At 40.7% G+C, this 26,824-nt stretch overlaps 4 protein-coding genes across 6 annotated transcripts in view; 1 reads left to right on the plus strand and 3 right to left on the minus strand.

Moving 5' to 3' along the window:
• The window catches only part of LOC308391559 (uncharacterized protein), a 4,669-nt gene extending 2,347 nt beyond the window's left edge, over nt 1–2,322 (minus strand). The window contains exons 1-3 of the mRNA XM_080874201.1: nt 1,889–2,322; nt 1,542–1,656; nt 303–412 (exon numbers count right to left, since the gene is read on the minus strand). Of these exons, the coding sequence (XP_080730327.1) occupies nt 303–412; nt 1,542–1,656; nt 1,889–1,979 (316 nt within the window). The 5' untranslated portion in view covers nt 1,980–2,322. The remainder of the gene's footprint in view (nt 1–302; nt 413–1,541; nt 1,657–1,888) is intronic.
• Nucleotides 2,323–2,560: 238 nt separating this feature from the next.
• Nucleotides 2,561–4,543, plus strand: rpl28 (ribosomal protein L28). 3 transcript variants are annotated; one of them, XM_080874204.1, is made up of 5 exons: nt 2,561–2,585; nt 3,059–3,146; nt 3,655–3,778; nt 4,181–4,299; nt 4,405–4,543. In XM_080874204.1, the coding sequence occupies exons 2-5, from the start codon at nt 3,066–3,068 to the stop codon at nt 4,492–4,494; spliced, it is 414 nt and encodes a 137-aa protein (XP_080730330.1). In that variant the 5' UTR covers nt 2,561–2,585; nt 3,059–3,065; the 3' UTR covers nt 4,495–4,543. The 3 variants fall into 3 exon arrangements, with proteins under 3 accessions (XP_080730330.1, XP_080730329.1, XP_080730328.1); XM_080874203.1 differs by lacking the exon at nt 2,561–2,585 and adding an exon at nt 2,589–2,616; XM_080874202.1 differs by lacking the exon at nt 2,561–2,585 and adding an exon at nt 2,644–2,668.
• A 3,558-nt stretch (nt 4,544–8,101) lies between these two features.
• Nucleotides 8,102–10,953, minus strand: pdcl (phosducin-like). Its single transcript, XM_080875312.1, has 4 exons — nt 10,804–10,953; nt 9,816–10,003; nt 9,377–9,558; nt 8,102–8,966 (listed from the first exon to the last, which is right to left on the minus strand). The coding sequence occupies exons 2-4, from the start codon at nt 9,988–9,990 to the stop codon at nt 8,403–8,405; spliced, it is 921 nt and encodes a 306-aa protein (XP_080731438.1). The 5' UTR covers nt 9,991–10,003; nt 10,804–10,953; the 3' UTR covers nt 8,102–8,402.
• Nucleotides 10,954–12,366: 1,413 nt separating this feature from the next.
• On the minus strand, nt 12,367–25,112 carry LOC308391534 (prostaglandin G/H synthase 1-like). The gene is made up of 11 exons (XM_080874165.1): nt 24,897–25,112; nt 24,713–24,796; nt 19,333–19,449; nt 17,688–17,828; nt 17,450–17,593; nt 16,783–16,964; nt 16,449–16,532; nt 15,279–15,525; nt 14,357–14,643; nt 13,845–13,992; nt 12,367–13,146 (listed from the first exon to the last, which is right to left on the minus strand). The coding sequence occupies exons 1-11, from the start codon at nt 24,901–24,903 to the stop codon at nt 12,785–12,787; spliced, it is 1,803 nt and encodes a 600-aa protein (XP_080730291.1). The 5' UTR covers nt 24,904–25,112; the 3' UTR covers nt 12,367–12,784.
• Nucleotides 25,113–26,824: the final 1,712 nt, after the last annotated feature.

Consider the following 26,824-nt stretch of genomic DNA (forward strand, 5'->3'; position numbering starts at 1 on the left):
AGCAAGAATAAAAGTGTCCACTCATTCCCTTCTTTAGTAAAAGAATCATTGAAATTTACTTAAAAATATAAAACATGAAACAGAGTGTGTGAGACAGAAAGCAGAACTAAAGAGGCAACGATTTTAAAGGGTTTATTTGAAATAAGCTGAACATGTAGTTTAATTTATATTAGAAGTCACCAAAAAGGTTAGCATACAACTGTTTGACCAAGCCTGCATTAAAATTTACTCATTTGGAGCTTTGTTTCAAGGTGAAATCTCACACACATATTATGGGTTGTTTATTGAGACATTTTACTTGCCTGTGATTTTCTGTGAGTGGCCTGTGTTGTAAACATCCACCAGCTCAAATAGCTGCTCCCCCAGAGAGTCAGAAGACACTGACACATCATCCTCATCCTTACATACCTGACTGTAAAGAAAGACATGAGAATACACTCGCTGAAATGTTTTGACATTCAGATAAATCCCATGTGTGTTACTGTTATTTACTCCAAAGGTAAAGCTCTCCTGTGGCCTATGTAAAAGAAAGAAAGGTCACAATGCCTCTTAGGAGTGCCGGCACATCTTGTTTTGAAACTGTCTTTGTCAGGTCTTATGATACAGATTTAATTCACCAGGTGTTTAGGGCAGGGGTGAGCAATTCCAGGCCTCGAGGGCCGGTGTCCTGCAGGTTTTAGATCTCACCTTGGGTCAACACACCTGAATCACATGATTAGTTCGTTACCAGGCCTCTGAAGAACTTCAGGACATGTTGAGGAGCTAATTTAGCCAATTAAATCAGCTGTGTTAGGTTCAAAAAACCTAAAACCTGCAGGGACACCGGTCCTTGAGGCCTGGAGTTGCCCACCCCTGGTTTGGGGTTTACCATTAACCTAAGCCAAGGCCTATAGAGGTGAACTGCCATTTTTGCTTGTGGTGTCTCTTTTCTGTGGATGCTGGTAAGTTTTTCTATTTAAGTTTTTTTGTGTTATTCTGGCCTTTGTCCCCCTTGAAAAGTCCAGCCTTGTCATCTCCTCTTATTCCTCACCTGGGATCATTTTACTCCCATTTGGACCTTTGACTCATAACAATGTCATGCTTAAAAATCTGACACATACACAAAATGGACAAAAAACTGGGCTGACCAGAAGCCACATTACACCTACAGGAGCAGCTCAGTCATGGAAACTCATACCAGAAAGCTCCTGTTGCACAGGTTTTATGCTGATGTTAATGTGAAAGGAGGTTTGGGGTTCTGCAGAGCATTGGCACTTTTTATGCCCTGTTTGCATTACCGCTCAATGTTGTGGCTTTGCAATAACACTATTTACAGTCGATCTAGAGAGGGAAAAATATTACAAACTGACCTTTTGCAATAGCGACATACTATTACAGCACCACAATCAACTTCAGTGATCCCTTTAGAATGACCCATTCTTTCACAAAAGTTTCTAAAGGTGACTGAATGGCAGTACTCAGTACTTTTGTCCATATAGTGTAACTTACAAATTATTTTCTTTTTAAAAATAACACTCTAAAACTACTGGCCATTTCTGTACCTGGGTTCCTGTGCCACCTGCAGGGCTCTCAGGGCTTTCTCCACAGCTGCGGTCAGCATGGCATCATCCTGCAACATCTGAGTCAACACAGGACCTGGCAGCTCCAGTAACATGCCTGTAACACAGATCAAGCTAGACTTCAGGGCCAAGTTACAGCTTCACTTGCAAGTATTAAAACAAAAAAAAAAAAAAATATATATATATATATATATATATATATATATATATATATGTGTGTGTGTGTGTGTGTGTGTGTGTGTGTGTGTGTGTATGTATATATATATATATATAAATAATGTATATGTGTGTGTCATTAAACAAAAACTGAGGTACGCAGGTCCCCTAACCTGTGAGTTTTCCAGCATCCTCTTTGTGTTTGGAGGAAATCAGAGAGTACAGCTGCTCCCCAAGTGTCTCCAGATCTTCTTCTTCTTCCATGTTTGACTCTTCATCACAAGACCCTGACTTTACCTGCCATGCTAGAGCAGGCCGTGACCTTTAACTTATCAGGTTTTGACCTCAGATACATTTCTTGTTCACATCTTTCAATCACAGCAGCATAACGAAAACATCCACGAAATAAATCAAAATCGGCGTCCAGAAGTTGCGATTTTGTCTACAATCGCTCTCTTATTCGCCCTGCCTTTGCTCCTCGCTGGCTCGAGTTTGGAGCTAACATAACACTAATCGGTTTGGCGTTAAAACAGCTGATTATTATGTGTAAAATTTCAGGCGGGTGCCTGTAAACACCAGGCGCACATTAATGACGTGGACATACTTACTACGCTGAACGTATTCCTCCGCTCTTTCTATAAATAACTAGTACTAAACAAAATTACATTCAGTATTCAATACAGCATCAAATGCGTTAATAAAATGTACATATATATATATTAATTATTAGCTATATGTCATATAATTCAATAAAATATGGCTTTTGTCCCAAAATGCAATTTAAAAAGGTAGATGGGTGTGCGTAAGAATCTCAGCGAGAGGTTCCGTAAAGCGGTTTCCGCTCTCTCCGGTCCTTTCCTCCGCTAAAAGGTAACGTGGTCGCTTCGGTGGCTAAAAGCTGGTGATTAAAGTACATTTGTTTTCTTTCCCTAGTTGTTTTTGTGTTAATAAATGTAGGTATTATTCTTATGTTTGTTGTTATACACCTTGTGCGACAATAAATGTCCCTGTTGTATGTAGAAATGGAAAGATTAATCTTGTAAGCACCTCGCTCTGGTTAGGCCTCATCGTGCTCCTTCGGTTCCCCGGCCTGAACAGTGGCGCTAATGCTAGCAACCGCAGCTCTCTGTGTTTTCTGTACAGTCCTAACAGAATAGTAAAGTCTACGGTTCGCTATATTAGATGTTTGCCGTCTCATCGTTTCCCGTGTTAGTCCGTTCAAGTTGTGACGCTAAGCTAACACGTTTAGCTAATGTCAGAAAATGCAGGCAAACATGTTAGACGCCTGTCAGGGTTTTTCGTCTTCCAGATTTTCAAGAAAAAAATTTCCCTCTTTTACACAGGTTCACCATGTCGTCCCATTTGCAGTGGATGGTCATCAGGAACTGCTCCAGCTTCCTCATCAAGAGGAACGGACAGACCTACAGCACTGTGAGTACAAAACCTGCTCTGAAGAACCTGACCAAACGTGCGATTACGCACCCAGAAAGTTTGCTTTAGTACTGAAACTGGGTTTGAGCAGTGATGTACAGTGTGGTATGGTAGGGACACAAATAACTTAGACTTAAAACACGGATCCCAGGCTTTGTACATTACCTTAACATACTAACAAAACATTGCAAGACAATCTGCTGTTAGTGTTTGAGAATTGCATATTAGCTGAGCTGACAGGATATGCCACATAGGCTTGGACTGTATCTGTGTTTGTGACATAATTCTGGCTAAAGATGTGAGATTAGTTGAAGGTGGCACTGGAAATGCTAGTTGGCTAGCATCCGTAAATATTTATATTGCTGAAGATCAAATTGTTGAGATTTTTAAATGTCCTGGTAATGTTTATTAAAATATACCGCATTACCTCCCTAGCCTAACAGCAGGATCAGGCAAGATAATTAAATAAATGCATGCCAGTGATCTGAATGTCTTTGTTTTGTGACAGGAGCCCAACAACCTGAAGGCCAGGAACTCTTTCCGCTTCAATGGGTTGGTGCACAAGAAGACTGTAGGTGTGCAGCCTGCAGCCGACGGCAAGGGTGTCGTCGTAGTGCTGAAGAAGCGTGCAGGTAAATGAGTAATGCTGGTTCATTAACGTTTGAGTAATAGTATTGTCCAGACTCAGACTGGACAAACGATCCTCTCTTCAGTAACTTTAAGGAGTATTTGAACACAAATATTTCAAATGCTCCTTATGCATCAGGTAGCAGCAACGTTTATGTCATCTATGGATGCCTAATGAATTTCCATTAATGGGAGGGGGGGGGGGGAAGGAAGTTGTTAAAATTTATAACTAGATACATTATTTTGTGTTGTACAGTGAGATATGACAAGGATGACAACTGCAGAAGTATTAGATTCTGCATATTGTGTATATCACAGTATACAGAAATGTGGTTTTCTTCTTGGAAAATCCATATTTTTGGATCATTGGATACATTGGATGCTCATTTTGTTCTCTTGATGCACAGGCCAGAACAAACCTGCCAACTCCTACGTCAAGGTCACCATCAACAAGAATTCCCGTGCCACCCTCAACAGCTTGAGGCACATCATTCGCAAGAACAAATACAGGAAGGACCTGCGTATGGTGAGCTTAATCTGTGGTTTTGGGGAGGCTGAAACTTTAAATAGCTGGCATTTTTGTTTGTGTCAAAGTTTAAGAACAACATTTACGTCTCATTTGTTTCCCCAGGCTGCCCTGCGTCGTGCCAGCGCTATCCTGAAGAGCCAGAAGCCTGTTGTGGTCAAAAAGAAGCGCACCAGGGCTGCCAAGACCGCATAAACTCATTCACATGATAAATAAATAAAAGGGTTTTTGTTTGGAAAAAACACTACAGTGTCCTGAGTCTTCAATTTTGAGCATGAGCTTCTTTAGATCAGTGATCTGCGCAGGTATCCGATGTGGTTATATTTTTAAAGCAGTGTTTGTGTCTGAGGAATTGATGCACATAAATGGATGTTTTTCTTCCCCACAATAATTTGTTTTTTCTCAAGTGATAATTCACTTCCACGAGTCCGAAAACAGTCCTGATGAGCTGTGTAGATGTATGGAAGCAGAAAAAAAAGTTACATGTTACTTTTGACAGGTGTGCAGTTTCCTTGTGACGGCCATTAGTTTTGTCACAACTACAAATGTGGCAGTAAGTGGAAAATGGGCGAGTAAGACTGATTATCCAAGTTTCTGCCCATACATGACAGGCTTTAGCTTTAGATGCTGCTGCTGCTACTGAGAGTTTACTTAAAAGCTACAATTGTGATTTTTAGATTGAAATTTGTTTCCAGTGTTTTGTATGTTAATGAATAGGGAGTACCTCCTCCCGAACTCCCTCCCCTGATGATCCGTTGTTATCATAGATCGTATTTGTATTTGAGGACGATCACACTGAAGCAATCTGCTTCTGATACTGCACTTAGTGATACGGAAACATTGGATTGATTTAAAAGCAGCCCACTGGCAGCTTTCCACCCATGGCTTTGGAAAGAAAGAACCATTGTCACTCCCACCCCTGCCGTGTTTAAGCTGACAATATCTGCACCGACCATTTATTCCTGTCTTCACCTGTGACAAGGATCGCTGGGTTACTGTGAAGATGTGACAGAAGCTTTGTGCTGCAGTCGCTATGAGGACACTAAGGCTTTTGCTGGTAACCCTGACGCTGCTGGTGCTGGAAAGTCAGGGTTTTGAACTGCAGGATACGATCCATGCGCTGATAGAGGAGAACATCCACCTCCATGACCAGCTGGAGAACCTCACCAAGGCCCTCAGAGAGCTCAAACGGATGCTGTGGCTTCACTCAAATGGTACAGAGTCCTCTTTATGTTATCTGTAAATACAGGTGGGCAGGCTGAGCTTGGTTTTGGTTTTTAATAAAAAATAACTCAAAACGATGATGGTTAAGATGAAATAATAAAACGTTCCTTTGAGGAATTTATGTTCTTTAAATGAAAAATCCATAGTGCAAGAAAATAATTCAAATGGGAAATAAAATCTTCACGTTTGTGTGTTTAATTCTGATCCTTTTCTTTGTTACGAAAGTCTTTTTTTATATCTTTAGTGTCTCCTACTCCATTTTTCACTGCACATATTCTTGTACACAAAAACAACATCTTTGAGCTGAAATGAGAGACAATTGCACAGAAGCTGATTTTGAGACAGTGTATGGGGATGAAATGTTGGCGTCCAAGGTCAAAACGGCTTTTCCCCTTTCATTTACTCCTCATGTTCTGTATGTTTTAATCCTCTCCCAGCTCTTTGTGTTAACTCGTGCACTCTCTGCATACACATTAGCACTTCAGGGCTCGATTAGGATGCAGGATGTTTTGCTTTTTTTTTTCATATAGTCTGTGCTGTTCGCAGAATAAAAGATATTAACAGAGCAATTCTCTGTTTTTGATACAGACCCAGATCATCACCATGAACATCATGATGAAGATGTCCAGCATCTGTGGGACGAATGGTCAGAACATGGTGTGTATGTCTGCAGCTGGCTGAAACTACTCCCGTGACTTCACAGAGCTGTGCTCACTGCATTAGTTTGCATTGATTTCATGGCTGTGTGGACAGCAGAGGGTTAATGAGTTGCACTTTGGGATAAACCAGCTGCCTAATGCACACCCCAGCTGACAAAGTGTGACAGAATTTCTCCTTTCCTGGCAGGTATCAGTGCAGAAACCCACCTCCTGCTGGAAAACACCTTTTGTGGGCATGGCCTGCATGGCTCAGCAGCTCCTCTCCACGGTCACGGAGCACACCTCATACGCCTGCTGATGCTGCTGCAGCTGCTGCTGATAATGATGAGATGCCTGTAGGCTGCAGCGGTCTGATGTCAGAAAAGTTGAGTCAACTCCTCATGGCCGCTGCAGGCTGTATTGTGCAATTTAATATGGTTGAACAGCGAGTGTCGATGCCACCGCTCTTCCTGTTCAGAGGAATTATTGAGCCGACAAGATTTGAAGAGTTGACCTGTCAATCCTGTGTACAAATCACCTCTGGGGAGGATTCACTGGAGCGAAAAGTTAATGTGGGTGTAGAAAGCAGACTGAGAGCAGGTTAAACACAGGGAGTTGCCTTACTTTTTAGCCATTTATTGTATTAATGAAATACAATAAATGTTTATAACTAAGCTGAACTCAGAAAGTTGGTTTTTGTAACTCTAAATGGAAATGCTGTGAACTTTACTGAAAAATAAAGCTAACTGCTAATTTTTTGTGTTTGCCTGAGTACAGCTAAAGCCACTTTACCTGCTATAAAATGAAACAATAGTTTTTTTTTTTAAATTGGAAAGAATTAAGTAATGAAATAGAAATAATTACTGAAATATCAATGAATTTATTTGAAAAGATGTAATAGATTATTTCCAATTTGAAATAGTTAATTACTGAAATGTGTAATTTATTATTTATTTACTTATTTAATTCATTTTGGCACTCTTGGCCCTCCAGTTTCAACAACACTAGTTATCACTCAGGTGTTTTCACCTTAAACACTTCTACCCCAACGCTTTACGTTGTTCACCAGTTCCTGTTTTAAAAACAATAAAATGTTAAAGCAGCCAAAGTCGTTCTTCAGTTGAACCACTTGGCAGTCATCTTGAAACGCCTCCAGGCACTTTTCTTTTACGCAATATGTAAATATCACCAGCACATTGGTAATTATTATTGCAATCACCTGATTACCTGTTTTTAAAAAATAAAATAGTTTGTTTACCTCTTTGCAAGTTCTGCTCCACCACAAGCTTGATAGAGGACTTTTAGAATTCATTTAGTTCAGGACACTTTTAGTGCCACCCCTTCTTTTTATATAAGAAAGCACATCGAATTTAAATTCCTCACATAAAACATCCTGAATAATCAGGTCCCATCTTATCTTAAAGACCTCCCATGATGCAATGAGTGTTTCTTCTTCACTCACCTCTAATCGTTAGTTTTTACTAACCTCTGGCCCTCTTCCACAGTGTTTCTTTCATCCCGTCTCCCTCCCCTCACCCACTTGCAGCAGATGGCTGATTCAACCTGAGCCTGGAGGTTTCTTCCTGTTGAAAGGGAGTTTTTCCTTCCCACTGTCACCAAGTGATCGCTCATAACTGCTTGTTGGGGCTTGTCCTTCTAACATTGCAGGGTCTTTAACTTACAATATAAAGGCAGATTTTGGCACTACAAAAGTACAACTGAATTAAACTGAATAATGTTGATGATGCAGTTTAAACTTTACACAGATTCCAGCAAATAAAAAGACAACAAAATACCAAGTCCAAACACTTTACACTTTATTGTCCTGACTATTTGATATGGTGGAGCACATATAAAAGTTAGAAAATTAACTAATAGTTAGTTTGGCCCAAAGGTTTTCTATTCTACACAGTGAAGCACATGAATACACGGCAATGTGGTTTAACACAATAAATAGGTAAAGTTGTCAGCTCAAACAAAACGTAAAACATCTACAGTATTCTGAAACCCTCTGATAATGATATTTACACTCATCAAATAACTCATATTTACTATGGAATGATAGGATGAAATGCACTAAGTTGTGGTGTCTGCACTCACTTTTGGTTCTGCTTTAATGCTGGTTGTGTGTGGCTGCGTGAGTGGTGAGGTGTCAGTCAAGGCTCGCTCTGTTGCTACAGAGGGGCCACATCTGTGTACACAGTTTTCCCAAGCATATCATACATGTTAGAAGCTATGGCTCTAGTCTATATCAAGGTCAGAGTCCTCGTCGCTCACAGTGCTCTGTATGATGGCTCCGTTGCGAACCATCTTTGGGATGACGGGAGGCTTTTCGGGCAGCAAGCCGTACTCCCGCAGCAGGGCCTCCAGGTCTACGGCAAAGAAGTCTTCCCCGAGCTGATCTGTGAGCCGCACAAAGTTGCCGATCAGGTCCCCGGCTTTGTAAACGAGCAGAGCAGGCAGAGCGCTGTCTCTGAACAGTGCGCTGGTGCTGATGGCTGAGCTGCGCACGCTGCAGAACTTGACCAGCGGGTATTCCTGAGCTAGACACATCAGGCTGCCGCTCATGGCCTCGCAGCCCGGGACGTCCGGCTCGTAGATGTGGATCATGACCAGGGTGCTTTTGTCCTCTTTGTCTAAAGCCTCTAAGAACTCCTCCCCACTGTTTAGCTCGTAGACCTGCTCAAAACGCTTGCCGCGGCACAGCTGGCGCCGCATCTCTTCGATGCGCTGCATGCGGTAATGCTGGAGGAATTCTTCATCATCCTCTTCTTCCTGAAGCATGTTGTACTCCTGCATGGTCATCTGTGAAGCAGACAGGAATGAACACACAAAATCAGACGAGTGTGTGCAACACAATTCACACTTCTTTGTATTCTTTGAATATGAATCTACAGCCAGGAGAGAGTGGACTATGGACAAAAACTGGAATAAACTAGACCGAGTTTTATTCATTAAAGAAAAAAAGAAAAAGCATCTTGAGCCTATTGAGTATATGATGTATGTTGTTTGTTCCATCCACAAATACAATCAATGGTGCAGAGTCTAGAAAATAGAAGTTTTTTTGTTTTACCATGTTCACGCTGTCCTTGATAATCAGCTCTTTGCCTACATTCACCCCAGGAGGGATGCCACTGATCAGCAACAATAGGTCTGAGCTAAACAAGGGTTTTCAGAGGTCTTTCATGTGTCTTCTGTTAGTCTGATTTACTTACTTTGCCTTGGATTTTTTCCTGAAGTGCCTTCTGTTTCTCTTGGTCCTTTTCCTGGTCAAGGTTAGAGCGGCATGTCATTGACAGCTTCTTGATCAGTCTTTCCATCTCCTTCTTCTGCTCTTGTTTCTGCTCCACCTCAAGCTGCTTGTACTTCCTCCAGTCATTGATCACACCCTTGGGCCCTGACACAGAACAGCCACTGTTACCATAACACACTCTATATTCTTATGACACAGATGAAAGATCGATTAAAGTCAAACACAAGGATGGCTTAAAAATGAGGGAAGCTCCAAGGATTTTTAAAAAAAAAAGTTTCTGACATTTTTATTTGTCAAAAATAACCAGATAATTTATTTAGATGTCATTTGGGCTGCTGCCTTGTGTCAAGGGATCAATTTTTTTTTCTTTCCTGTGAATGCACTACATCTGTTTGTACAACCTGTGTTCACAGCACTTCCATCTGCGCTGTAGTCTATCTCGGGTTCCGTGACTTCAGCATCCCTAATGGTCTTGTTCTCCCCATCCTCATCATCATTGTCGCTGCCTTCATCCTCACTGCTGCTGTAGTAATACTGCAGCTTCTCTCCCAGGATCTTGTCATCCAGAGTAGTCATGATGACGGCTCGCCTGTGGGAAGCAGTATGAACTAGTTTAATAATGAATAATAAGCACACAATACAACGACTCCGAGATATTAAAGACTTCTAACCTCACTGATAAAAATCTGGATAAATCGGATAAAAAACGCGTTCATTGCTTAATAGTCCAGTATAGTGCTGTATAATCCAGACAGATAAACACAGCTAGAAAAGGCTTATGTACATAAAGTGGGCCACACACTATACATAGCTTAGAGTAAGTGTGCCAGTTTATTAAACTTAAGCTAAGAGGCCTTTTGTGATGCACCGATCCGTAAGTAAGAGAGCCGGTGTGTACAGATGGGCAGACGGGGAGAGAGACATTCCTCACACTGCCCTCTTACTTATGATAGCATACACAATATGAGGCATGAATCGGGACTGTGCTGCTTTATTATTGTCCCAGCACAGCAGCTGACAGCGAAGATAACAGCTAACGAGAGTTGATCTGAGAGCCTCTGCCGATGTTGAGACAGATAGCTCAACCATTTACATTCACTATTGCTGTTGTTTCAGTACATGTGCCGTACTGAAAAGAAAATGGCGACAATCCAATTAGCTTGTTTATGTAAGAAGGACGCGGGCCGAACAGCTGGTGGGCTGGGTGTTTGTAGAAAGTAAGGTGGTTAGCATTAGCTACGTGGGTTAGCTACTTCTCCTATGCTGACTTCCTGGGAGTCCGCGGCAGCCATTACCCGAGATTGTGTTAAAACGAAGCCGACTCCTACATCATATATTGCATTAAAACGACACAATACATCCACTACTTGTAACCACCCGGCTTCTTACCTCAATTTAATAACCGGCTCGCTGGCTGCCCGAGCTTAATCCACTAGTTCAGCCGCCTCAAGCCGCTCTTCCACACAAACGTGATGCCTTCAGGGTTCACTGACGTGTCTTAATAATGATTCGTGGGTAAAGAGAATCGGAATGAAGTCGAAACTGCAGCCAGTTTAAACTGCATCCTGTCTGTTATGTAGACACACTGAAACTCACCTCTCCGATAATTGTAACGAAACAATTTTACTTTCTATAGCTTTGCAAACAATTGCAGCACGCGAGTATTTAATTTACTTATAAGCTTAAAAATGACGTAATCAAGCAGTAGAAGATCCGAACTGCTTTCTAAATAGTTAGTTATGATACTGTTTCCATCCAAACTAATATGTCAACCCACTGTGGTGACACTGTAATATTTAGTTTTGACTTTATTGTGAGTTTGGACTTTACCGAGGGCGCCTAAAGACAACACATGAGGTGCGGGAAGTTGCTGGAAGATAAACTATGCAACTCCCTATTTCACCACTAGAGGGCATAAAGAGTGCTGCTATGGCTTCTACAATCAGTGCCAAGCTAAATATTTTGACTTTGTCATTCCTTCTTCCTTTTAAATATTTTTCACAAAAGCTGTCTGAAATCAGTGAAAAGATACGGGTTTGCATTCCCATGTTTATATAAACGATTACACAATGCAAATCATCTGAAAAGACTAATAGCAGGTACATACAGACTGTATATGTGGTTTTTCCGGACATATATAATCCCATATGTATGTATGCAGAAGTGCATGTAGCAAGAACACATGTTTTAAACTATGAAGCAAGGGCAATTTAGTTATATGTGTATTTTGGACACAGTCTGTTTGACCTGCTCCCCTCAGGCAGGAGGCTCCGGTCCATTCGCACCAGAACCTCTCGCCACAAGAACAGTTTCTTCCCCTCTGCTGTTGGACACATGAACAATAACCACATGACTGTCCCCGCCACTAACACATGACCCTACGCTGTGTCACTGCATCATTTCATGTCTGGCACTGATCACCACCTGCACTCATGTATATATCTTTCTACGTAGCACTCATAATTCTTATTCTCATGTATATATGTTTGGCACTGATCACCACCTGCACTCATGTATATATCTTTCTACGTAGCACTCATAATTCTTATTCTCATGTATATATCTCATGTATATCTCATGCACATATCTTTCTTTCTACATAGCACTTTAATTCTTATTGTCTGCACTGAAGCACCGCAGCAATTTCCTAATGTTGTAAACCTCAACATCTGGCAATAAACCCATTCTGATTCTGATTCTGATTCTGATTCTGATTTTAAACCACGCTGTGCACCCTGGTTATTAAAAAAAAAGAAAAGAAAGAAAGAAAAAAAGAAAACTTGCAGTTACATAGCACTGGGCAGGTCTCTCTCATCAGCTATCATTGGTGTTCAACTTTAAGCCAAAGAATACACTGGTTTTATGAGATGCAGTGGGTGAGTAATGTGGGTGGGGTACAAACAGTCATGAGAGATAATGATCATTGGGTCGTAAATAATGTTGAAGCCTGAGTACGTTTGAATGAATGGGCAGTTTTATTTCAGTCTTTATGCTGAGCTGCAATGAGATCTTTCAAAATAATTCTGCAGACAGTACAAACGTTTACTGATGGACAGTGCGAACAGGTATTGTGATCATTTCAGTCTTCGGACACAAGTTTTATTGACAAAAAAACATGTTTATTCCTCATGTATTTGTGTTCAAGTGTATGAGACAGTGAGCAAAATAAAGGAAAAGGCATATTTGATTTCATTCTGAGCTCTTGATTCCTGTGTGACTCTCCAGTGCTGTTCAAGCAAGCATTACTGATGTTTTCCAAGCAAACATCTGTAACACTAATTTTTTAAAATTGTTTTATTTAGCAGCCGCCTCTTTTACCTTCATATAATGATCTTACAAAAACAAAACAACCTTCTGATGTCTGCAAAGGTTATAGCTCATCAGTCTGCGCTCTGTCACCTTCTCGCCCGTGTTCTTGCTTCTCTTCTGCTGGTACTCTAAATGACACGTAAGGACACGTTCTGGTGTTTTGACACACCAGCTTCTTGAGTGTGGCAGAGTTTACTATTTCAAAGCCCACCTTTCCTCCAAAGGTGCTGGGCTTCCAGTATTCCGGAGAGCATATAGGGTTTCCCAGGAGGCCTTTAAGGGAGAAGGGGGCACCCATCTCCACCATGCTTTCTCCAAATATGGCCCCCGCTCGTGTTTTCTCCAACAACAAGCCGGGGTAAAATTCCAGTGCGTCAATGTCATCGTAGAGCTCTTCGAGGTCTCGTGCTATCTCCTCATTATCTGCAAAAAGTGACCAAATATGTCAAATAGGATGTTTATGAAGCAGGTCATCGACATCATTACAGTACAGATTTTTACAGATAATATTTGCAGGTTTTAAACCAATACTGCTGTAAGGCTGGCAGATCAGTTCAGCACATTAGTTTTGACAGGGAGGTTTTCTACAGAGCTCCTCCAATAGAGTGAGACACACTGCTGTGAAATTTCATGACCAGGTGATGAAGCCTTCCCCCGGCTTTGATTTTATTTTGTAGGCCTACTGCTGCTTCTTCAAGGGGTCCAATCAGCAGCTACTGAATTCACTGACTATGGCTTAAAACACCTCTTTCGTGGATTTTCAGGCTTTATGAACTATCACAGTCTTTCTCCATCTTCATCACGGAGTCACTGGAGTTGTAAGCTCTTTGAAAATCTCTCTATGTCAGGGAGCTGCATGATGTAAATCGGCACATGACTGTTTAAGGTGGACACTCAGTGGAGTTCGTGACATGTAAATAGAGATTCTGATGCAAATGCATCCCCTCGCTACCCTTCAGAGGACAGCAGTGGGAAGAAAATAACTTTGACAAAACCAGTGCTTTAAAAATTGCTCCAAAAAGAGAGCAGATGCCATTAATTCCAGGAGTGTCCGTCCAGCTGTTTGCGTGGACTTCTAAAATTTGTGCCATGTGAGCTAGACACAGAATCATTTGCCTTACCGGTGAATTCCCTGAATGACGTGTATGGCGTGAGGTTAAAGCGCTTCCTGTACTGGTTGAAAGACTGGAGGCGAAGTTCACGGGACTCCTTGATGGTCCCAACGGCTACTTTGGTGACCATCGCATTGATGTTGTGCCCACCGCCAATCTGTGGGTCAACGGTGGGAGAAGTAAGTAACCAATATGGAGTGACCTCTGTCAAAAGACATCCTGTGAGAAGTTAGGTACAAAGTGGCTTACTGCAGAAGTCTGCACAAGCCTCAGCTTATCAGTACGAAAACAAGCTGTCAGCGTGCGATCACATTATATCACTCACAGAGTATGATAAAGCAAAACAGGAAAACTTTGTGTGACTGCCAGAAATCCTTAAACATGGATCACTGAATTGTGCAACACTTCAGTTGCTGATGGTTACAAAGTGAGTTATAAAACACAGACGTCCAAACAACTCTAACTTGTAAAAATGCACCATAACTGTGTGTTACAATTACACAACATGTGCCGTTTGCTACCTGCCCAACAATTTGCCTGGAGAAGGAATCCACGAGGGCCTCCACGCCGTAGTGCGTCAGAACAGACGTGTTGAAGAGAAACTGTTCGTATGACAGCTCGTCCCCATTTATTAAGAAGCTGTCGGGCATCAAAGGGTGCCAGTGGTAGAGCTGGCTGAACTCCAGAGCGATACGGTTGCCGTACTGGAAGGGAGAGCCGAACAGCAGGGTGGGATCGAACTTGAGTTGAAGCAGGTATCCGCTGAGGTGCTGCACGTAATCTTCTATCACGATTCGTATGGTCTCGCCTTCGAGAAGCAAAGGGATTAAAGAAAAATGCACCAAGCAGACAGTGGCTCAACCTCAAGTTAAACAAACAAAGTTTACCAAAAAAACAATACATAATTAAATGCAATAGTTTAGTGTAAAGAACAGGCTCTGGCTACACCTGTGCGGAATTCAGTGGTTGCTTAAGGCAAAAGACTGCTTGTTATTTCCCCAAATGATCACCACAGCAGATGTTTTTCAATTAGGCACAGATTTTATGCCAGATGTTATTCCTGATGCAACCTTCACATTTATCTTGACTTGAGACCAGTACTAGAAGTACACCATCTTATGACCCACTTGAGGCTGGGTTTGAGTCTGTTCCCGACATCAAACTGAGGCTCTTTCCTGTGTAAGGCAAACGTATTAACCACTACACCTCGCAGATGCTGGTAAGGAGCAAGTCTGGCTCAAACTTTCAAAAAAGAAAAAAAAAGAAGTCATTTTTAAACCAAATTTAGTATAAAATCCAACATGTTTTGCTAAATTTTATTTAAACTAGTTAACTTGTTATTAGAAAAAGCAGTGAACTGTCACATGTCCTAGCCACTTGCACTAAACACTTGAAGTCTGCAATGCCAGGCTCACTGTTCCTTTTGAACTGTGTCTAACTCACCGATAATAATGAGCCGTGTGGTCTGGAAAAGCTGCTCATCGTCCCAGGTGGGATGCTCCGCTTTCAATATATCACAGACTCGGTTGTGCTCCCTCAGCCACAGCGTGGCGTACATTCCCAAACCAGGGAGAAGTCCATAGACTTCCTGACCGATAGCCATCTGAGCCTCAGCGGGGACTCCGGGAGGGTAGCTCATTCTAACAGATGCATCAGCGACACTGGGAGGGTACATCTCTCCATCAATTAACTGACCGGACAGAAAAAGAAAGAATGATGATACAAGTCACTGTCATCTGTAATTCACAATGTTAATGAAGATCAAGTATTTCATTTTAAAAAGAACTGCAGAACTGACAGTTGCGCTTCTAAATCAACATGTACACTCACTGGCTGCTTCATTAACTACACCCTGCTAGTACCAGGTTGGACCAATAGAACCAACAGAAGATGGGTACACTGAGGTGATAAAGGGATGAACATACACAGCAACAATACTCAGGTAGGCTGTGGTGTTGAAATGATGCTCAGTTGGTTCTAAGTGGCCCAAAGTTTGCCAAGAAAAATATCCCTCACACCAGCAGCAGCCATCGATACAAGCCAGGATCTGTCCATGTTTTCACAAAGCCTTGCTCTGAAATTGAGCACTCTTCTATTACTCAATTTTGGTGACCCCACACGAACTGCAGGCATCCAAAACAAACAACCACGCCACGTTCAAAATGACTTACACCACCTTTTGCCCCCACCCTGATGCTCTCTTTGAACTTCAGCAGTTCAACATGTTGTTACAAACCGGGTTGAACACAAAAGGAGATGCACACAAATTCCACTTAAAAACATATTTATCTTAAATGAGGGAAACAAGGAGAGAACTTCAGCTAACCGTGGTGTGTGTAATCAGTACAATCAGTACAGTGCAATTGAGCTCGGAGGGTTTTTATCGAGCAGCACCACTGATTGGATGCAAGCTACTCCACTTCTCTGACATCTGCTGATGAGCCCTGCCACACAACGGGCTGAAATGAAAGCAGGCTGAAGTCGATTATCACGATGTCGGATGTCTGCAAGCAGTGATTGCAGCTATGTGATTGGCTGATTAGATCACTTAAGGGGCAGTTGAACAGGCGTCCCTAATAAAGCAGTCAGATATAAGTCTGCAAATGACTTTACCTGATATTTCAGCTTTCCATCTTTGAGAAGCCTGAGGTTTAGCTGACGATCCAGGCTGTCTCCATAAATGTGTCCTGCGTCCACCTGTTTGAGTTGCAGGAGAGAACGAAAAAAAGCATCAGAGGTGTAATTGTAAAAAGCCGCTGCTACTTCATCTGGAGTTACCCTCCAACTTCCACCAACCTCCAGCTTCATAATGTAAATTATACTGCTGAAATTTAACAAAAAGACAGAATCAAGACTAGAAGTTTCCCTCTGCTCTTATGCTATGTATATAACACTAACTCCTTAATAAAGCTAATGTGCTGCACACCAAAGATCAGGATGGACTGACCCCGTGGCCGACAGCCTTAGTGAAGCCGAGGCCCATGCGATTGAAGGTCTTAAAGAACTGGTGGGTGAAGTGCTGCGCGAAGAAGGCGAACATGAGGCTGGTGCGCTGGGGATCGGGTCGGAACGTCCTTCTCTTCAGAAGCCTCTCAACCAACACCTCAGGGTCAGGTAGCCCAGCCTTGCCTGAAGAGAAACACCACAGCATCACGCACCATACCGGGGGGGGAAAAACACAGATACACCCGACTCAAGCCATAATACTGAAGCTCTGACACAGCTGACATGTTAAACTGCACTTCTGCGCAGTCCAAGGTCAAGATATGGATAAAAGCAATCCTTAAACTACACTCTTTGCATAAAAATGTGGATTTAAATTTGGAACTATGTGAGCTTACATTTGATGCCAGCATTTGTTGTCAGATGTTTAAATTTATACTCTTAATCAACAGAATCATCAACCATCATTTGACAAACCACATTTAAATGAGCAATAGCAGACACTGGCCTCTTGGGGGCAGTATAACAAAAATAACAAGGGATTCTAAACCATGACTAGCAAAGTTTGATTCATGTTGAGTCATGTTTCAGTCCGCTTGTTGGGTGTCGATTTGGTATTCAATTTCTATCACACTCCCCTAATTACAAAATGTGGCTCCTTGGAAGCTAACCTTTCACCCCCAAAGGTGTGGGACAGTCCTTTGGCACCGGAGGCAGAAGTCGAGTGTAGTAGCTCAGATTATAGTAGGATTCCCAGCTGAGGTAGTCATACTTGGAGTTGAAGGTTGGAGGGCTGGGAATTAAGTTTGACCTCACTGTTGGTACAAAAAACCAGATGTATTAGATACACAGAACGTGTAAAAAACATCCAGAATGAATTTCTCTACAATAAGTTTGCTGACTCTGGACCTGTTAACACCAGCCGCATGAGGACGTCCCGCAGGAAAGTGTGGTTGATGATGTCCCAGAGCCAGTGGAAGTGGGTGAGAATGTAGTGCACCACACCTGGGTTGGGCCTGAAAAACTGACGCACTCGGGTCCAAAGCTCGGCTGGAATGGCAGAACATCACGAGACACGGTCTTGTTATTACTGGAAGTCATGGCAACTGGGGATCTGGAAATCTACTCTAAATAACAAAGTCGTTATGTCATTATGGAGCAGAACACTTGGCAGGCATGGTCTTGCTTTTAAAACCAGGATCAAGACTTCTGAATTGCCACCCACACCTCTGGAGTCGGTGGATTACTGAATGACGTGAAATATAATGGCAGTTCTGTCTCATTATCGGCCTCCCTCGGGGCCCCAAAAACTCCAAGTTTACTGCGTCAGCTGGTTTTGCTGTAACACCTTAAAAATGTGCTTATGTTTAAACCAAAACATCAACATGAGAATCTTATTATGTGGTTTTAGGGCTACTCCACCAAAAATCTAGGGTTAATGACTTTGATTTTGATTACATCCACTACGGATTTGTAGATGTAATCAAATCCACACTATGCACCAAAGTAGGGTTGCGGTAGCATTAAAGTACAGAAGCAGCACAAATTACTGGGGTTTGGCTCATTTTTGCTACTCTATCAGGTTAACCCAAGCCTAAGAATAATTATATGACATATGATGAGTAAAATGCTCATCTCAAGGCTTCAGAATGGGACTTCACATACAAATGGCTAATCTGAAGGTTGAAGGTTCGATCTCCGGCTGCTCCAGTCTGCCAAATATTGTTGGGCAGGATACTAACCCCAAGTTGTTTTCCGATGCATCCATCAGAGTGTGAATGTGTGGTAGAGTATAGTACAGTCCATTTACCTTTAAACGATAACAAACTGAACACATTGTGAAAAAGGCTTAACACGAGCTGGAGAAAGCAGGACAATACAAGTTTTTGTGTCATACCACAGGCTTCTGATTTTATCAAAAGTGTATTATTAACAGGACAAATAAGTATTGGTGTATCATATTCCTATATATTCCTACTTGTTACAAAAAACCCTGAAAAAAGAAAGAGTGTAATTCCCAAAAATGTGAAACTGTTCCTTTCACTTGGCTGGTAGCTCCATAAAGACGTCATAATATTTTCTTTGGAGCTACATGAGCAATATGTGTGTCTATTCTGCGTTACACAACAAGTGAAAACATTGGTCTACATGTAACTCCTTTTCCTGTCCAATACTCCTTTCCTTCCTTTTCTTTCCTACTCCTGCTCCTATTGTCTTTTTCTTTCCATGTACAATCAAAGCAGTGATTAACTGTTATTACACTCAGTGTGCGAATGTCTGCCAAATACATAACAAATGACTGGGAACTACAGCATGTGAGGGTTCTTTGTTAATCCAGCTGCTCTCTTCTTGGCACTTCCCCACGCTCCTTCAATTTTCCCAAATACTTGTCTAGACAGACGTTTTAACGCTGACAGCCTGGGGCTATGAAATTAAACCTTTTTTTTTTTCAAAACCCTTTGGTTTTATGTTAAGTTAAATAGTTGAAATTCCTAAAAGGTACAGCAATAAAAGAGGATATGAGCACCACTCTCACAGAGGAAAACTGACTTACGGACTGTGCAGTTTTCTCCGTAGTAGCCGGTACGAGTGCAGTCACACTCATACTTGTCCTGACCGTACCGGACGCACACACCCCAGTGCTGACAGGGGAAGGAACAGCATGGATTGACTGTGGAAAATAAAGAGAAAAGAAAACTCATGTGAAGATCATTTGGAAATACTTGAACGTCAGGTAGGCCGATTATATATGAAGCGGTGGCATGGAAATAAACTGAAAGAGAGATCAAATATTGAAGCGGCACCGGCACTTCCTGTGGTATTCCATGCAAAACCATCTGCCTTCGAGCAAGTTCAGACCGCTATTTGAAAATGCCCACGCAAAGAAAAGGAAAAGAATAAAAGAAAGCCTTAGAGCCAGACATGAAATCAGAGACAGATGGAATCTTAGACTGCACTACTGGAAACATGCTTTTATTAAAAAAAATACCTCTGCAGATTAGGCAAGGTGAACAAGTTCTTGCTCCAAGCGCAACTTTTGTTCTTTACAGGAATTTTGTATTAATCACTGACACAATGTGAGAAAAAAGGCACCAGGTGTCACATCAACATAAATGTGACAGTCTTGGAAATTTGCTCTATACAGCACTAATCGTTGCTCAGGAAAGCATTCTGGAGAAGACCCACATAACTGGGTACCAAGTTTATTGTTGGAGTACTATTGCACATTTTACTCGATAACATAAAGCGTTACACTGTTACCTCCGCCGAGGAGGTTATGCTTTTGGTAGCGTTTTGAGTTTTGGATAAAAGAAGTCTTAAATGAGTTCTGATAAAACTTTGTAAATGTGTAGAGCGCGCTCATGTTAACAATTTCTTACTGCCATTGTTTATATTGACCACATATAGGCAACGCGTTGGGAATGATGTATATGAGGATTATTACAGTTTTTATTCAAACATTTTGTCACATTTGACCTCAGATCTCACTTTTACATTTAGATATTTAAAGAAAGTTCAAGAGAAGGAGAATGAGCTGTCTTTTCACTCAGAAATATACAAGTTTCTCATGTCCAGTTATTTATAAATCATTATCTATTATCCATTACCTACTAACATATGTTAGTAACCATATGTTAAAAAAGAACAAAGAAATCAGAATGAATGAAATTAAAAGTAAATAGAGAGTCAGCTGCCCTGGTGGAGGTTTGTGCTCTCAAAGTGATTCTTGTACTTCTTTAACATGCAAGTTTGACCTTTGGGAAATATGCTCATTCGTACTTTGGCTAATAGACAGCTGAGTTGTTCTGTTCTGTTCTTCCCTGGCAGGTGTGTGTACATGGACAGTTGATTGTACCATGGATGCTTAGCTGTTCTTATTAAACTCCTTTGTAGTAAAATGAAGCTGGCACATGCAGTTTGATGGTAAACTATTTTCCACACATAGTCTGGATTATAGCCTCTAGTGACCCCTTGCGTGAATTTCCTGGGAAGAACTCAGTTTCAGAGCTTTCTGTTTCACAGCTGACACTCAGTTTGGCCAGAGCCACCACAACCAGCTGCTTTTTATACACAAGATTCTGTTTTGATTTAACATTACTTTTAACATTTAAAGTACTTATTGCTTGTCCCCTTCCAATCAGAAATCAATTCTTAATCAACCAATCATACAACTCATAGACTTATATATGAGATGAATGGAGGGTGTTAAATGTGAAGCCCGTGTACAAGTTTGTTAAACCTGCATCGTTTTTAACAGCCAGCAGCGGCTTTTCCTTTGGTTTCTTCCCATCTACCCAAAGAGTGCATAATGTGCTCCATTAGAAAGGATTCCTATGATAACAGATAATTTTCATTTTCATTTATTTATTTATTTCACACTTGGTCAACAGTTTCCACAGTTAGTTCTTTCAAACAAACCAACTACACTTTCTGTCAGTAAAGCACTGCAACCATGTGTGAAAAGGAGCAGGCAGAAGAATATATTCTTATTAAACCCTGCCCCCTATCTACAATCCAACTTATATTGCAAGTGGGCACCAAAAGTCAAGGAACAAACTAACATTAACACTTATTTCCAGTCCTAACTCAAACCAAACAACAAATTTACAATCAGAATATACCACTCCACATAGTAACAAGGAGAAAAGATAAGTAAATAAAATAAATGAAACAAAAAATAATGGATCCTTTTACTCCAATTTCATTCACATTCTTCATATTGAGTTATCGTTTTAGACATGTAACACTTTTTAAAACAATGTAAATTTATACAACTCTTTAAATTATAATGAAGAGAGTTCCACAGTTGTATACCCCTAACCGTTGGACTCATTAATCTTTGTGTAGTCCTAGCTAGCTGATGCTTAAAATAAAATTTCCTTCTGCTATCTTCTCCCCCCGAACACGTTAAAAATACTCTTTGTAACTTAGAAGGCAAAATATTACTTTTAGCCTTAAACATAATTAATAGTGTCTATAGTTTCACTAAATCTCCTAATTTTAATAATTTTGATTTTATAAATAATTTATTTGTATGTTCTCTATATTTAACGTTATGAATCATTCGTATCACTTTCTTCTGTAATAAGTTTAGAGGTTTTATAGTATTCTCATATGTATTTCCCCAAACTTCGACACAGTAACTAAAGTATTGAAAAACAATGAGAAATATAAAATGCGCATTGTTTTTTGGTCTAATAAATCTTTTACATTTCCCAAAATATAAATGTTTTTAACCATCTTCTTTCTAATATACTCAATATGTGATTTCCACGTCAAATTTTCATCTATTACACCCAAAAAGCGAAATTCAGTAACTCTTTCAATCAATTCTGCATTAATGGACATAATGACTTCTTCCTCCTTTACACGATTGCCATATATCATGAATTTCGTTTTTGTCAGATTCAAAGATAATTTATTTACATCAAACCATTTTTTAAATCTTAACATCTCAGAAGTCATAATTTCAACCAAATCTTTCAAATTCTCTCCAGAGCAATAAAAATTTGTGTCATCTGCAAATAAAATAAAATGTAACCTTTTTGATACTTCACAGATATCATTAATATATAAATTAAAAAGTTTAGGTCCTAAAATAGAACCTTGAGGAACCCCACATACAATCTTCAATCTTTCAGAGGTATTGCCGAGATAATGTACATATTTTCTAAATAACTCCTTAACCAAGTCAATGCCACACCTCTCACACCATAATTATACAATTTAGAAATCAAAATAAAATGTTGTAACGTGTCAAAAGCTTTTTTTAAATCAACGAATACCCCAACTGTGTATTTATTATTATGGGTTGCAGATGAAATATCTTCAATGAAAGTCAACAATGCTAATGCCGTTGATCTATTTTTACAAAATCCAAATTGATTTTCATTTATTAGTTGGTTTTTTCAATAAAACTATCAAGTCTTGCGCAAAAAGTTTTTCAAGCACTTTTGAAAACTGTGACAAAATTAAGAGACACTGGCCTATAGTTGTTAAAACTATGCTTATCTCCTGATTTATATAAGGGTATCACTTTTGCCACTTTCATTCGATCAGGAAATACTCCTGATTATAACGAGAGATTAAAAATATAGCATAGAGGAATACTTATACAGTCTAAAGTCTTTTTAATTATAACCATGTCTATACCATCACAGTCAGTAGATTTTTTATTTCTAAAATTTTCTACAATTGCTACTTTTTCTTTTATGGTAATATCAGCTAAGAATATAGAATTAACCACTCTACTTTCTCCTTTCCAAACTTCATATTCTGGGTCGTCATTTTTTCTAATTAAATTTGCTAAAGTAGGTCCAACATTTACAAAAAAGGAATTAAATTCGTTTGCTACTTCAGTCTTATTATCGACAACTTGATTATTCTTAATAAAATAAATACACCGATCTGAGGGTGTGTTCTTGTTACCCAATACTTCTTTAAAAATATTCCAAATGCCCTCAATATTATTCTTGTTTTCCTGAAAAAGTTTATTATAATAGTCTTTCTTGGCTTTCCTCAATATTAATACCAACTTATTTTTATAAACTTTATATTTCATTTCCGCATTCTTAGTTCCCTGTGTTATATAGTCCCTATATAAATTATTCTTCTTTTTACACGCATTTGCAAGACCCTTAGTTATCCAAGGTTTCAAATAAAAGATAATCGTACACTTCTTTACAAGTTTAATAAACCAGTGTGGGAAAAACCATCCGCATGAAAAGACCTTTGTTCTCGGACACACACAGAGAAGCAGAGTGAGGAGGAGGTGGGTGGTGCTGGTGGGGGAGGTGGGTGTTGGTGGGGGATGGCGTCTAAACTACTGACGCGCAAGTTTCTGCATGCAAGTTCTGGGTGAGAGTAAATCCTGTTAATTTACATTATGATGACAGATAAGGCCGGCCAGGCATTCTTTCTCTCCAAGATCCATACACTGATAACCACAATTACATAACTCGTTAGATCAGTTCTATTGGAACTGCAAGATAAACAACACATCCAAGCTCTTCTGAGTAAAAACAGTGCGGCATGGAACACTTCCTCGTGCACATGTGGATTCATGTCTCTCCAAGCCACCTCCTGGCCTCGATCCTCCACACTTAACAAATGTGTAACTACATCTGACAGCTGTGTAAACTGCATACACACTGCCTGAGAGGTCAGAAGAAGTTCAAATCTCTCTCGTTCTCAAATCTCTCACACACATCTTTTATCTTGCATAGACCTTCCAAAAAGCACTATTAAATTCAATGTAGACATAAATCACCAGGAGTGAGTTAGTCTATGGAGAAATTTTTGTCCTGTGACTAGACATAAATCTCTGTGCGCGAGTCTTCCGTTGGAGACAATGAGCGTAAATATGTCATCCTGAAAAAATGTCATTCTGAAAAGGGCGGTGCTTAAAATGTGGAGTCGGCATGAGAAATAAGTTAGAGCTGATCATGCTGCATTACGTGTGTAAGACATGAGAGATGGAAAAAGTGCCCACATGGGCCAGGCAGGAAATGCCTGGTCTCCTCAAGGGTCTTCAAAACGTATATCCAAGCACTTTGACAAATGATCCCGTGCTCAGTGTTGAAATCCTACCTTATATAGAAAAACATTAAGAAATACTCAGCCTGCACTTGAATTTAAATTAAAAGGAGTTCCTCCTTACTCGCGAATAATCTTTTCCTTAGTCTTCCAGCGGATGATGTCATGTTACTGTACCAGTGCCTGTCTTTATTATCGGGGTTAAACGAATGTGTAGCTGCTGGCAGCTTCACTCACATCACTCAGAAAAAAGCCCTGATAACAACCAGTGTTAGTCAAAACACAGACTGCGTGTGTTTCTTGCTGCAGACTTTGCAGTTATTAAAGCAGCAAATGTTCCAAATAACAGGTAATGCTATAAGTCAGAGCATCAAACCCCACCAGTCCTCTTTACCTACCTGTGCTCGAGGGAACGTCATCACCCCGACACGCAGGCTCCCGCAGCAGCAACAAAAGCGCACAGGCTGATCCTAGGACAGAGGCTTCCCCACATGATTAAAAGTCAGTCAGTTTCGTGTCCAGCAGCTGAAACATCAAATCACCGAGCAGCACCTCTACGTAAAGGGCTCGATCTCTACTTACCTCTCATTCCAGCAGGAGTTTTTCATACCAACTCATACAACGGGTGGGAAGGTGCAGGGATCCAGATTTTGCAGGTAAACACAGGATCAGGAGTATGGAGACGATCCGGGTGTTGGGTCAGCGTGAAAGAGAAGCAAAACCAGCTATCCAACAGGTTACTCCTGTGTGTGAGCACAGCCAAGCTGCACTGCGCCTTTATGGCCCCCGGAGAGGGGAGAGAAAGAGCGACGGTGACTTGGAGCCAAGTGCGGGTTTCCCCGCTCTTTACCGCCTACTACTGGTGATCAGTGGCCCTACTTCCTAAATACTGCCTAACTTTCTATTGCCATGTTCACTGTTTTAAGGTCTTCTAAGATTGTAAAGCCTTGTAAATCATGGAGCTAAATAGTTTTAGACGCTGTAATCGTTTCAATTTAATGTCTTTAATATTGGTTCATTTTTTTCTGGGTATAACGTAATAAAACATCACCCATTGCATTTCCATAAAAAAGACACAAAATGTTGTGGAGATATTTCAGTCTGGACTAACATGGCACACTAATAAGGACACTTCCCCTGCACTGAGAAGAACAATAAACTTTTCCAACTGAGTGGTTTCTTGGCAGGTGCTTTTTACATCCTGCCTCGGATGTTTGCTTGAGATGAGGGAAAAGCAGCCGTGGATAAACTCTCAGAGAGATAAGCCAAGGATTTAATGTCACCTCTGCCACTGGAGTTTATGAAAGTTCAGAGGAAGTCATGATGGCGCCATTAGAAGAAGTCAGGAAGTCAGATTAAGACAGAATCTCAGCCAAAATCCAGAAAACAACACATTACATAAAAGACATACCTGTCAGCTCATTGTATTAAAAGCTCACCTTTGCACAAAATCAATTTCTTCTATTCTCACCACCATGGGCCAGACCAAAGATTGTACATCTGCACAAGACTGGAATGGGCTGTAAGGCCAACAACAAGCTTGGGAAAAAGTGCTGTGGTCAGATGAAACCAAAATCAAACTCAACTCGAACAAGTCAAGCACGGAGGTGGAAAACGTTTGGCGTGTTTTTCTGCTAAGGTCGACTTCATCACACTGAAGGGCCAATAGACTGAGCCACGAGGCGGTTGCCAAGTGGCAGGAAAGAACCCTAAACTGTTTATAAAGTTTCTCAAGGGTTTCTCCACCAAATACTAAGTCATGTTTTGCTTGGGGATCAAATACTTATGCCACTCAATGTGACATATCAATCAATTTATAACTTTTATGTATTTTGTGTGTTTGTCTGTGTCAGAATATGACAGAAATAAGAATCGTCTCAGTTCCCTGATTCAACATTTGTCTGCTCTAAAACAACTGGCTGGAGAACATTAATAACTAGAAACATGGAGGTCCATTGTTTATTAAACCTTAACTCTTCTCCTGTCCACGCGAGCACTTTAAACCACTTCACACATGCCCTACAAAGTCTTAATAATAGCACTTGTAAGCGAATCCTTTTAGACATTTACATTCCCATGAGTCTTTGCAGTGCTGCAGCATTCACAGCATTCAACTGTATTTAAAAAGAAAGAAAAGCATTTTACTGTCAGTTTAAAGTGACTCGTTCATGCATCATTTTTGAATTAGGTTGTCTGATATATGCTAAGTCAGTGAGTGACTGTGCATTGGCCATGCGGCAGATTTACAAGTTAAAAATATGAAAGGACAACACAGTTTTCACAGAGGTGGAGGATTATTTTGCCAGTGCAAAGGAGAAACTCTGCCACAGCATCAGGAAGAATGTTGGGAATTACAGCTGCTGCAAAAGCCTTCGAGGCTTATCTGTGATTGAAGCCATCCTACCCCTACACACAAAGAGGCTGTAAATCAACTTGACAGACTGCCCGGTAGATTACATTTGTCAGCATACGCATGCATAAGCACAGGCAATTGGGAACAGTGCTGAAAG

Source organism: Rhamphochromis sp. 'chilingali' (genome assembly GCF_963969265.1).
Source record: "Rhamphochromis sp. 'chilingali' genome assembly, chromosome: 2".
In the NCBI taxonomy this organism is placed as follows: Eukaryota; Metazoa; Chordata; class Actinopteri; order Cichliformes; family Cichlidae; genus Rhamphochromis; species Rhamphochromis sp. 'chilingali'.